The sequence below is a fragment of the Colius striatus genome, chromosome 6 (assembly GCF_028858725.1).
Source record: "Colius striatus isolate bColStr4 chromosome 6, bColStr4.1.hap1, whole genome shotgun sequence".
NCBI classification, from domain to species: Eukaryota; Metazoa; Chordata; class Aves; order Coliiformes; family Coliidae; genus Colius; species Colius striatus.
In genome coordinates this window covers 11,215,962-11,229,155 of record NC_084764.1, presented here as the reverse complement: position 1 = coordinate 11,229,155, position 13,194 = coordinate 11,215,962, and the positions used below count along the sequence as shown (strand labels likewise).

At 35.8% G+C, this 13,194-nt stretch overlaps 1 protein-coding gene across 3 annotated transcripts in view; it reads left to right on the top strand.

Moving 5' to 3' along the window:
- Nucleotides 1–13,194, top strand: part of GPHN (gephyrin) — a 303,175-nt gene that overhangs the window by 273,284 nt on the left and 16,697 nt on the right. For all 3 annotated transcript variants that reach the window (XM_061998238.1, XM_061998239.1, XM_061998237.1), the window contains 2 exons: nucleotides 143–296; nucleotides 1,527–1,648. In XM_061998238.1, coding sequence (XP_061854222.1) covers nucleotides 143–296; nucleotides 1,527–1,648 — 276 coding nt within the window. The remainder of the gene's footprint in view (nucleotides 1–142; nucleotides 297–1,526; nucleotides 1,649–13,194) is intronic.

The following is a 13,194-nucleotide window of genomic DNA, read 5'->3' as shown; positions in this document are numbered from 1 at the left end:
AGTAGTACTGATATTTTGACTGTCTGACTAATAAACATTGCTGGACACTCTGTATCTGGAGCAGGACTAATCAGCAAAAGATACTTTCAATCTTACTCTGGTATTCTTTTGTGTCTTTTTTTTTATGTGCTGTGGTTTTCAGACCTATAGGACATGACATTAAAAGAGGTGAATGTGTGCTGGCTAAAGGAACTCACATGGGGCCATCTGAGATTGGTCTCTTAGCAACTGTTGGAGTAACTGAAGTAGAAGTTAACAAGTTTCCAGTGGTTGCAGTCATGTCAACAGGGAATGAGGTAAGAAAAGTGTGTTTAGAATGGAGGTCTGAATTGCTGTATCTTCTTTGAGAGAGGTATAGTGCTTTGGGTAGTGACTTCCAACCTATTCCCAAGTAAACTCACTTTTTGAGCTGCAGCTGATGCTGACATGAAGCTTTTGTGAGTGATCAACCCATAATCAGATGCTTGACTTTCTTCCTCAAAGAGTCTCTCACCAGTGTCACACACTGTCTTTGTCCAAGTTTTGGTAATGAATCCAACCATGTGCCATCCGCTTTCCTTCTGCCAGTGAGGGAGGACCTGTGAAGTAGTCAGGGTTGTAATTCATGCTGGCAATTCTGCCAATTAAAAAACATACCACTAACCAAAGAACAAGATCTAAATTGCTACAAGAATTACAGATTATGATTTTTTTGAATAATGTCTTCTGTATGACAGAATGTTACAGTGGCTTTCTTGGTCATCCTATGGAATTATTGACAGAAATAGAGCTGCTAGCCAAAGCATCAAAATTCAGCCATGCTCCACTGTTTGTCATTCTTACCTTACTACCAAACACTATTGCTGTAAGTTTTACAGATACGTCATTATTATTGTTGTTGTTATTATTTACCTCCTGTCAATATTGTGTTGTCCTTCTGTTTTATACTAAAGAATTCCTAATACATGTAAAATATGTTCTCCAATATACATTTTGTAGTTAACTTCCAACATAACACATAAGGCAATTGCCATGATACTATCTTGAAAGAAAGCTTTCCATCCAAAACAGTAATTGATATAAGAATCAACCTTTAAGCTTCTATCACTCCAACACAGATTGTTGTACTTAAAAAACATCTTCATTGGCAAGTAGACAACAAGCTTTAAGATATCTGATAATACCTTTAAATCTGATGAGCAACATCTATGAGGTTCCCTTAAAACAATTTAAATAGAAGCAGTAACTTGGAAGCTTGAACTTTGTGGTTTGATTTCTAATGTTTGATAGAAGCCAGGTATTTATAAGGAGAAAGAAGGTTTTGCAGACATGAACCAATAGAAACAAACCTAAGCAACATGGAGGATTGGACTAAATAAGCACATTATGTATCAATAAGATTTATAATTTAAATTCACTATATCACTTTATTCCTGTATTTTATGATAGGTATCTTAAGTGTATTCTGTCCAATCTGAAGAAGAAAATTCTCACTTCTGTAAAGGCACAGTATTTCAAGGAGACTGACTGAGTTTCTGATTTTATAGCTACTGAATCCTGAAGATGACCTCTTGCCAGGAAAGATTCGGGACAGTAACCGTTCAACTCTCCTAGCTACAATCCAAGAACATGGCTATCCAACAATCAACTTGGGAATTGTGGGAGATAAGTAAGTACTACATGTTAGTAAAGATGTCACTTCATATTCATGCGGGGCACTTTATGGCATACATGGAAAAACAGAAATACCAGAGAAAATGTCACTCACTGCAAGTGTCACAGTGTTGTGACAGGACACATCTTGGAAAAGATATTTTACCCTTTTCATTAAAGAAATAAATAAGTCTGTTCTTAAACTAAGAGAGATCATTTGATAATTCTTTTAATGAATGGTGTTCATCTTGTTTTGTGTTTGATTTGTTGAAACATCTTTTACTGCTGCAAATTTAATTAATTGCTGCAGCAACATCACAAGCATCATATTTAATACATAGGAAACCATTCTATAGCACCTATACTTTTTTCCTGATCCACTAAAGGAAGAAAGAAAGCTTCTCTCAGAGTGTATTTTCCATGCCAAAATTAATTTAGAGTGTAAAATTTTGTCAGAATCTGACTAATCATGTTTTGGGAAAGGCCCTTCTGCTGGATGTTACTCACATTGCCAGAAACATGTAAAAGATTTTAAAGGAATGAACTGCTGTCTCTCTTACTGCTATATCTGCTTTGATTGCCACAGAGTACCCTATGATAAGTATTTCTGTTCATCTGACAGCAACTGCCTCTTGCTTCCCAGTGGTAGTGAAGTCACATCTGTTGAGAGCTCTAGGATAAGTGATTGAAGTGTTCAGTCTTCTATTCTTTACAAGACTGTGCAATACCTGTCATCCAAAACTTGAGTTTCTCAGCAAAATGGATTTCCTCAGTTTACTGGGCCCCAAAGACTTTGAACAGGCTTAATGTTTCTCATTTTTGGTGTCAAACCAACTGACAGACCTGGTTCAGTAGGGAGTGTTTCAGGTTCACCACCACGTCTTTGAGAAAAAGGGTATTCGTTGTGGGCAGGTAAAAGTGAGTCCAGATTAGAAACAAAAGTAAAAGGAAACAGTGAATTAGTGAATTTCAGCACTCTGTTACACATGGATTGATGACAAAATTGCCAATCAGGGAGACAACATTACTGCTAGGGGATAGCCCATTTCAATACCAGTCTTCCCTGGTGCAGGATTCAATGCAAAAGCATCAGTAGCTTGACAGAGAGTATATAAATGGGCCAGCCACTGAGTGGTTTTACAATATGTGGACCAACCTGAATGGCAAGTCTGGGAAATGCAGTTGGATTTGAGGTAGTCACACAGAGAATGGGACACACAGCAACCACAGTGGTTGTTGTGATTCTAGGGAAAGCAAACCCTTCCAGATACTCTCACTTATCTAGACACCCTTTTTGCTTCTCTGACCTGTCAAAACTCTATTATTGTTCCAAATAACAATAAATATCAAGAACTTCCTGTCTGTGAATGCTTCAAGTTTCAGGTGGAGTTTTCATGCAAACAGTCACGAGATGGTTCTTTCCAGAAATGGTACCTAAATGTTCTGTAACTCTGGAGTGTTTTCTGTACAATAAGAACCTTTTTATCCTCTAAAATAGAGGTAGCAAAGTTCTCAAATAAAGCTATTAGATCCAGAGATCAGGTTCTAGATTTACATATCAGAGAAAAAAGAAAACAGCCACAAAAAGGCTGTTAATTGTAGCCAGCTCCTGAGAATCATCTCTACATAAACAAAGGATTGGCACAGTTTTTCTTCCACAAAATATTGGAAGTAGAAATTTTTGCCACCTGCTTTTACCCCCTGCATGACTATGTCCTTGTCCTAACCAAATAGATGCAGTCTCAAATTTGCTGCAAAGTCGATGCCATCAAATGGAGAGTTTAACTTAAGATCATTGTGCAAAACTATGACTTTTTACTCCATTGCTTTCAGGAATTTTCCATGCTCACAGACGTGGAATTTCTGTGAAAATAGTTAATCCTGAAAGCTCTCAGTAATAAATAGCAAACAATTTTAGTGAGATTTAAGACCCAAGAGATTTTTTTTTTATGTTTCTACCTTTTGCTTTCCTGTATTTTTTTTACAAATATGCTTTGAAACTCTTTTTTTTTCACTTGGTGCATGTGAGCTGAAGACCAGACAGCAAACATATTTATCAGTCAAAGGCTGACAAGTGTCTGCAGCTTTGCTTTCACTTATGAGAGAGACTGATATTTTTCAATCCTCCCTATTAAAATGTTCTCTGTATCTTGAGATAGTATTACATTGGCAAAGGTAATAAGAATTCTTCTTAAACTTTCAGTTTCGTGCTTGGGGAGTCATTTCTGCAGAGATAGTTACTTTAGCTCATAGAATAGAAATAATAAACCTCCAATTGTAGAGTGATTTTGTACTTCGCAGTAAGCTTTGAAAGAATAACTTGGTACTGTTGACTTAGTCAAGAATCCTCCCCACCTGGTACCAGTCCTGTTTTATCAAGTCTACTGCTGTTCTTCTCATACTCCCCTGTCCAATCCATACATTTACAAGAAAATGCATCTGCAGTTCTGTTTCAGTCAAAGGGAAAATCTGAGTATGTGAGTTAGTTTGATAGTAATAATGGTATTATTTCATTATCTAATAACGCTACTAAGAGAACGCTGTCCATATGGATATTTCAGTAAATATCTCTTGGACCAACATGACTAATCTGATGGGGTACCATGACTCCTGAACAATTGCATGAGCCTTACCAAGGAGACCTTATGCAGGATACAATTTTGACATTTTAGTTAGCATGTTTATAGAAAACATAAATAAGCCTTCAGTGTCTGTTACATGGTTTACTGGAGTTAAACCATAAATTATAAATGTTTGTGTGTGCTCATGGATATGTGCAGTTTATCTTATATGTATAATATGACTGCCATACCTACACATGTAGTAAAAATACTGGCAAACAGTACTTTTCAGAAGGAAAATTGAAAACATGTAATTTTTTTTTGAAGGTATCACTCTAGTGTATTTCTTTCTTCCCATATTTCACTTTTTTTCCCTAAGTATGGAAACTCTGTCAGTCATATTTACAGAGATAATTCAAGCATAAAAACTTTGGATTAGTATTTGCAAAGACAAACTTAGAGGTAAGTATTCCTATGTTTTGTTCCAGCATATGAATCACTCAGAGTTGTCTAGTTAAGAAAATAACACGTCCAGCTGCTTCATACACATTCCAGTAGAGAATATGAAAGGATGGTGAAGCATGTGGAATGTCAGTGGGTGGCTGGTGAGTGGTTAGGAGCACTTTAAAATGCATTTGTTAATCATATGTGAAGTTAATGTTTTGAACTGTTGACTCAAGTCTCATTTAGCCCAATTTGTATTTTCACTTCAAGCCAGTATTTTATTTCTTTTTGGAGAATTTTAACAATTTCTGACGTTGTCGTTATTTGTTTCCGTTCTCATAAATTGTATCTAGGACTCAATATTCAAAATTTAAAACAGCATGTCCAAAACACATAGATAAAATCTACAGTTAAAATCCTAGAAGCAAGCAATAGGAAAAAAGATCAAACTTGGAAAATGAGATATATCTGCTATAGCTACTAATGGCTGTCTGGAAGCCAGGATTTTTTCTGTTTGGTTTCTGAGATCATCAAAGCTAAGCTCTTTGAAAAGCATATATCTCTGACTAGAAATGGAAGATATCCCATTTCCAGAACTACTCCAAACACAAGAAACAAATGCAAAATGAAAGAAGGAAGAGCTCTTCTCATATTGTTCTTACTGTTGTGTCTTCTTACATCTTTGAATCACAGAATCAGTTACTAAAAAATTGCAAAAACAACTGGTCAGTTAAAACTGTTATTCTAATGTATTTTCTGTTATTCTAATGTACTTTCAAGTTACAAAGGCTTTTAATTTATTTTCTTTATAGTCCACAAAGTTATTTGATTCTTTGGAAAGCATTGATTAAAAGAAGAGATACATCTCTCATCTGATCTGTAGAACTCTATTAACTTATTCACCAGGATATTTTTGTGTCTGATGATTTCATTTATGTTGTTCTTTGTGCCCACTGTTTATTTATAGCTGTAAAGTTTAGCCTTAGCAAAATCTGCTATAGCGTGGGACTTTCTTTTAGAGAACCATCTTCCATTTTGACAGTTTTCCTTCTAGGAAAGATTCTTTTGTTAAACTTGCTAAAAATTTTGATCATGATTGTAATGATTCCTTTGTTTTTACCTTTGTTTACACGAGGACATTTTCCCCTTCTCTGCATTCTTTTCCTTCTTTTCTAATCCTCTTATCATTTTTCTGAGTCTCATGTATAACAAACATTAGCTGCATCCGGCTGCATTTTCATTTATGGGGTTTTACAGTGAAGAGGAGAAAAAAAATGGGAAATTCACATTATCTCCTCAGTTGCTTTAAAAGTTTATCAGAATAGTTATAAAACCAGCAGCATAAGAGAGCTTTCCTACCTTAGAAGTGATGAGTTTCTCATCTATACACCTCTCTTTTATGACATACTGTTTGACATTGAGCCCCTAAGCAACAAATAAACCCATTAAAAATCTCCCTTGCTATTATGACAGTATATCTCTAAAGTAAAGACTTTCAAAGAGCCCCTCCTGGTTTTGGAACAGATACCAAGTTCTTTGTCAACGATTTTGTCCACTTGAATTTTGTGTTTAAAGAGGTTTAAATCTTTTCTGCTTGTGTGGGTTGCATGTAATTACCAGTATCATAATTCAGATGGAACATTTGGGGTGGAGGGAAAAGAGCAGGGAAACTGCTCTAAAATTTCTCATGCAATATCAACTTGACATATATCATCGTAAGAGTTAGAATATGAGTTATAGGCAGAACCACAGATACCTGACCTCTCTCTGAACCAGTGACACTTCCAACCTGGATACAATCAAATATATTGTGGAGAGAATTAGTAATAATATTATCCTTTAACAAATGAATACAAAAGACTTGTAAGAGAAAAGGCCTTAAATGTCATAATATTATTTTTTGCTAAAGTGACTTTTGTTCTAGATCTGCTCAAAGAATTACGGTGTTAGAAAGTGGGATCATAACCTAATGAATCCAGAGACACTGGGTAATGGTTTGAAGGTGATTTGGATATAGAGGTCCTTTCTTTCATTGTGGTCTGTCAAGAAGAGCATTCTCTTTTTCAGGCAGAAGTGTTTGATACCTGTCACATCTTGATAATCATTAGGGCGTAAGTTGGCACATGTGACAAGTCATCTAATGCATATATTCAGAAAACACTTACACGAGCCAAAACAGAGGTAAAAAAAACTTGTGAAACGGGGCAGTGCAAGTCCCAGGGGATCTTTTGTACCAGTAAGAAACTACATAGTGTGACAGGTAGTAAAATTTCATGGTCTAGAGGTGACAAGTGCAAAGCTAATGCACAATGGTGTGTTATTCTTGTAGTTGTTCTCAAAACAGGCATGGACTTCTTCCTGAATTAGCTTTTATAGAATCACAGCCCAGTAGTAGAACATGATGTTAAACAGCAAATACGAAAGAAGACAGAATGCTATGAAAATCCTCATATGTTTGAAAACAGAGGGAATCTATAACTATATTTGTTGGAAGTAAAAACTACTGTAGTTAATTTTTGAGACATATATTAACATTTTTAAAAATACTAGGAGACATAAGTTCTGTTACAAGAGAACTGCAGCCTCTAAGAGCCAAAATATTATTCACTTAAATGGATTTCAACCTTCTTAATATTTAGGTCATAGATAGAAATTTGGTTTCCCAAGTCACTAAGAAATTTTTCATGATTCAAATTTTCGTTTTAACACCTTAGAAGAAACTAATTTAAACTAATAAAGACAGAAAGATCAAAGTGGTGAACGCCAAAGATGGGTCACTATGTCAGCGATATGAATCACATCTGGAACTGGTTCTTAATATATTGTTAGTACAACCAACTGTGAATTGAGATATATAGGGCTAAATAATGTAAGTAAAGTTTACAGAATGGAAGACTGTATCATGAGAAGTAAAGATTTAAGAGAAGATTTGAGGATTATATTGAGTCATCTGCTAAATACAAGTTTTAGCACAGGTATAAAGAGCTAAGCCTCTTGCAGAATTAGAAGGTTATTTTTTGCCTTACCTGTGTATTCGCAGGGTAAGAAAAGTATATTGTATAGAATTCAGAGGAGAACTATTAACATTTTTGAGTGGGTGAAAGATGGACCATATACTCCAAAGATATCAGAACTCAGGCTATTTAGTTCAACAAAAATATTAAATAAGTTAGTTCAACAAAACTATATTACAAGATTACTTGATTATATTCAAATAGTACTGAGCCACATGGAGAGTAAAAATTTGAATAACGTTTCTCTTTCAGCAGCAATGGCTAGAGGCTAAAGCTGTAAATCAGACTGTAAATAAAGCATTGAAAGTCATTTTATATTAGGAAACTATCAAATGCTTTGATAGATTGGATGTTTATTTAAAAATTATCTATCATTTAAACAGAAGCAAGTTCAGGGAGATTTGCAGACTGTATTAAATACCAAGTCAGACAAAATTATCTAAATTATTTCTCCTGGTTATAAATTCTTGCTTCAGAGAGTTAATTAACTTTCACATTGTACTAATGGACAAGATTTAGTAGAAGGACAAACTCCGAAGACCAGTACCAGTAGGACTAACCCAACAATGGTCATCTATAAAGAAAGAATGTCAACCAGACCTTTGGCTATTTCAATATGTGATGCTCAAATGAATTTAAATGAATTCTGGATATTTGTCAAAGATGCTTTTGATTTCTATGTGTAATATATTGTGTCATTTAGAAACATCTGTAATTTCAGTCTGTCGTATTGGAGAAGAATACTGTGAGAGTACTCTTTGAGTTTAGCGTCTTGCTGGAAAAAGTTGGGGTTTTGCGTTGGCTTTTTCTTTTGAGACTGTTGTTCGTGGTATTGATGAGTAAACCAGAAGCTGGGATCACTTACAAAGTCTGAAAGTTTTATATGGCAATTTCTGACAGTGACCCTGTCTTTGTTTTCTGGCGATGGAGAAACAAATGAGGGACTGGAGCCATTTTAGAAAATTATTGTCTTGGGGAAATTGTCAGGAGGAAACATACATCTAAACTTATCCTGAACAGTTTTAATGTTTTCCCGTGCCTTCCAAACAACATTAGTATGCACCTGATCTGATAAACCATGTCTGTGGTGACCTACAAGAGGAACCCAGGCACGGATTTACAAGGTGATAAAGATGATTTTATATTTCATTTTAGTAATGTCTGTATGCATGCACAGCAGTATATCATAGTGCAGGCATACTGGCCCAGTCTTCTCATCACATTCCTTGGTCAGACAGGCACGTGCAGACCCAGAAGTGATCTCTGAAATTATAGACTGCAGCTGCTATTTTCAGGGTCAGCTGAGCCTGGGCTGGGGACTAGGGGGCAGAGGTTGATCTAAAAATTATTACTTCTGAATTAAATTGACTTGGAAGCATTGTATGTAAAAGGAAATGCTGTCTTAATGAAATAGGATTTCATAGCGAAACGTTAATTGTTTTAAATAAGATGCTGATAGCAGTAACTTTTTGGACATTTTCTAATTCTGCCTCTTGGATCAGAGTACCTGGCTATGAAGCTTCTCATGAATGAAGTGACATCTTTATTGACTATGGAAAAGTAAAATTAGAGTAAATACAGCCCTTTCCCCCTTATAGTCAAGGTGATATTTAATATGCTTGAGACCCATTTCCTGAATAAGAATCTAGAAAATGTGAGTATAAATGTTTCAGTGAGGCCCATCTCCAAGTATTTTCCCATTATCTGTGATCCTTCTTCCAAAATATCGAGGTGTTTAATATTTCATTTTGCTTTGTCTGGAAGTGAAGAACAAAGAAATTTCTGCAGAGGCTGCAAAGAAAGATGAACTACACATTCTTGGCATGCCTAAGTCTTTCCAGAACTTTAGTCTTCATCCTTGCAAGAAACCCATCCAAACTATAACAGAAAGGTGTTCCTGTGCCCTCCCTTTCTCTCCCATTGGCTGGTCTTGCAGAGAGGAAGCCTGTGACATGATGATTTTGAATATTCAGAGCCACCAAGGGGGACACAGCTGGTGGCAGAGCATCCCTTTCACCTCAAGAGTCTCTCTCTTTCCCTGGCTCTTTGTTATACCCCTTCTGCTTCCTTTACCCTCAGGAAGCCAGATGTTTCTAAAGAAGGGACACAGAGTTTCCAGAACACTGGGGACACAGGCTTACCAGATTGGTGAGCACCATTTTTAGATGTTTGAGATGTTGAGGCACATGCATGCTCATAGGTATCTGTCAGTGCAGAGCTTGGAGCACGGATTCTACCAATGGTTACCATACAGAATCCAATAGTGTTTATTCTGACAATTAAATAACACTGCCTTGTCAGTTAAGTTCTTCTACACCAGCACATTGTAGATATACATGGCTCTGCAACATTGACAAAATGAAAATCTTGTTAATATCAAGAGTGTTTACATTACTCATCAGTAGCAACAGACATCAAGACTTTTACCTTTTCAAATAGCATTTGAAAAATAGAGCAAAACAGGAAGAAACCTGCTTGAAGGTAGTAGCGGAGTGCAGCTCTAGAGAGGTCACTGTTAGGATTCAGACCTACATATTTGTTTTTCCATTACCATGTTGAGCATCTCTAAAGTAGACTCACTGGCATGTTGATGAAATCCCTAAACTATCCAGTATGCTTTTTTTTTTTCTCCAAAACTCATGTACAATTACACACTAGATTGTATTTAAGAGGATGGCTTACTAATATAGATAAATTTACAGAACTTACCTCCTATCACAGACAGGCCAAGGGGCAGGAGTGGTAACAGAGAGAGAGTAAACCATCTATCATTTTCTCCATTAGCAAACAGGGAAAAAAAATAGTTTCTTTGGTTTGATTCCTGTAGGAATTAAAAATAGAAAAGTAATGAAAAACCTGAAAACTTCAGTCATGTCAGGATCCTCACTGAAGTTAGCAGTCCTGTATTTATAATAAAAGGTTGGAGGATTGAGTTATAGCTTAAAATTTGCTTTGCATACTGGAAATACATGTTTCTGTACTCCTCACTGAATCCATCTACCATATCCTCAACCTTCAGAAGACTTGTTCTTGTTAAGCAGTTGATTGTTCATTCTGTAACCAGGTTGTCATAAATGTAAGGTTTTCTCACTAAATTGACTAAGGAGATGAACCCACTGGAATCACACACTATGCTCTAGATGTCTAAAATAAGGTAACTACAATTAGCTTACAAGAACCTGCAGTCTTTAGAATATTTTAGATTAATGTTAAGAACATAGTATAGACTGATTGCTTTATCAGAAATTGCTTAGAAGCCGGAATCTACTCACAGGTGATCAACTTGGAATACCTCATACAAGTCTATTCACCTGTCATTGCTAACAGCCTCAATCTAGAGGACACATTAAATGAGCATTTGGGCTCCTCCACGCAGTGCTGGAACAAGCATCAGCAAAAACCAGCCCCTGGATTAAAGCCTTGCGACTCAAAGCATGAGCGATGAGAAAATGCTTCTCCTGCCAGAGCAGGAGAATGCAATGGACATTTTTTTATACTAAAAACACCTTTGTGCTCAAAGGAACTTAGTCCAGTACTGTAGAGACAAATGAAGATCTACTTCCTTCTGTGGAATTAACAGCTGTCGAAAAATTGACTTGCTGGTCAGGATAAATTTATCTTTCTGTTCCTTCTCTTCACTTATTTCTAATAAACTGTAGTTTACTCTTCTTGGAAAATTTGTATTATGTTTTAGTAATCAAAACTCAAAGTCATATTTCATTGATATTTGACATTTTCTAAAAAATAACTCTTTTTTTTTTTTTAAGATCGCTTTATATTGTCTCTGAACTTTGACTTCCGAGTCATTTTTCTCCCAGAGACAGACATTTTTCCTAGTGACTAACTTAATGTTTCTGTAAAAGGTGGAGCTTTACAAAGAAACCTTCGTTTTGAGGCATTGCCTTTAGGGACTGCATTTCTACCTGTCATAAAGGCATACATACATCTGTACATCCACACCACTTTACAGGGGGATGAACTTACTTAAAATTCACTTACTTTTTTTTTTTATTTACTCTTAGTTAAAATTGGAGCTAAAGCAAAATGAAAAGGTAAGAAATTCCATTGTAACAATGTGTCAGATTATTTTCTGTTATGTCAGTATAATCCAGTTATCATATTTCATGAGTGCTCTGAAAGAAATAACTGCAGAACCACATTTACCCTTCAGACTCACCTATGCACTGCCTTTGGCATTGATTATTGTATTGTGTAGTGTAATGTTCAGTCATATTATTTCAACCCAACTACAACTGTTGAATATTTTCCACTCCAAAAGTGAAAACGTTTCAGTGAATCTGTATAGATTCACTCCTGTGGTAAGAAGGAAAATAAAATAGAAGCTATTATGGTTACCAGTGGAATCTCATCCAACTTCTTGGAAAAACTAATGGCTTTCTGCTAAATATTGGGATACAACTCATTTTCTTCAGACTGTAAAATAGCCAGGGATAGTTTATTAATTAATGGAAGCCATCTCTTCTCAGGCTCTTCTTACATTCGGTGTGCACAGAGCTAGCCTGGATTTAGAGTGGATGAAATGCTCGCAGGTTGAAGACAACTGTTATCGAAGCTGTGCTTTTATTCTTTCTGTGTTGATGAAAAAGATCCTTGCAATTCATGAGCAGATTCTTGCAGTTGAATGTACACAAGCAGCAGATGATGCATTAGGAACCAACCATCAGCAATGTAATGCCTTCATGTAGGAATGTGCTCTGTAATAAATGTAAGCACCTGGCTTCTACAACATGAAATGCTTTTCCTCTTGCCCTCCCATGGCTATCTCTTTTTCGGACCTCTCTGGTCTTTTGTCATTCTGGTAAATGTATTATCAATGGCAGTCTTCTGAAACAGTTCATGAAAACATTGGACTAAAATACTTTATCATCCCGATACAGAGAAAAAGTTAAAGGCGTTAAGCAGATCTCATGTTAACTTCGGCAAAGGACTTTAAGACCTCTAATAAAAGTCTCTCTGAGTTCATAAATGCAACATGAAAAAGAATATTCTGCAAAACAGTGTTGTTATTTACAGGAACATCAATTAAAGGAACATCAAAAGGTAACAAAAATATCTTTTTCTATGTTGCTATCAGATAGACAAAACTTACATAGTCATGCTGAACAAGGCAAAAGCTACTGTAATTATTCCAGCTTTCTTCAAAAGCTGGCCGGTTTTCTTAGGGAAAACATATTGCATCTGTTCAAAGTGATCCAGGGAAATACCACAGAAGGTAGAAGGAAGAAACGTTATAAGAACATGATGAAATACGCTGGAGAATTTTGAAACAAACACAATTTAAGAAGAAGGCCCATATGTTCCTACATACATTACCAAAATCACATCAGCTTCTGCTTTAAGAAAACATTCTAGTCAAAACACAGAATTCATATTACTTTCAAGTATTCATTCATTGAATTAGATTCATTGAAATGTATTGAAATGCACTCATCAAATTACATTCAATATTACCTTCTACAGAAGTTGTTTTTAGTTGACTAAACCTAATATGGTATGTATTCATTATTCTGCATCCTGCAAAT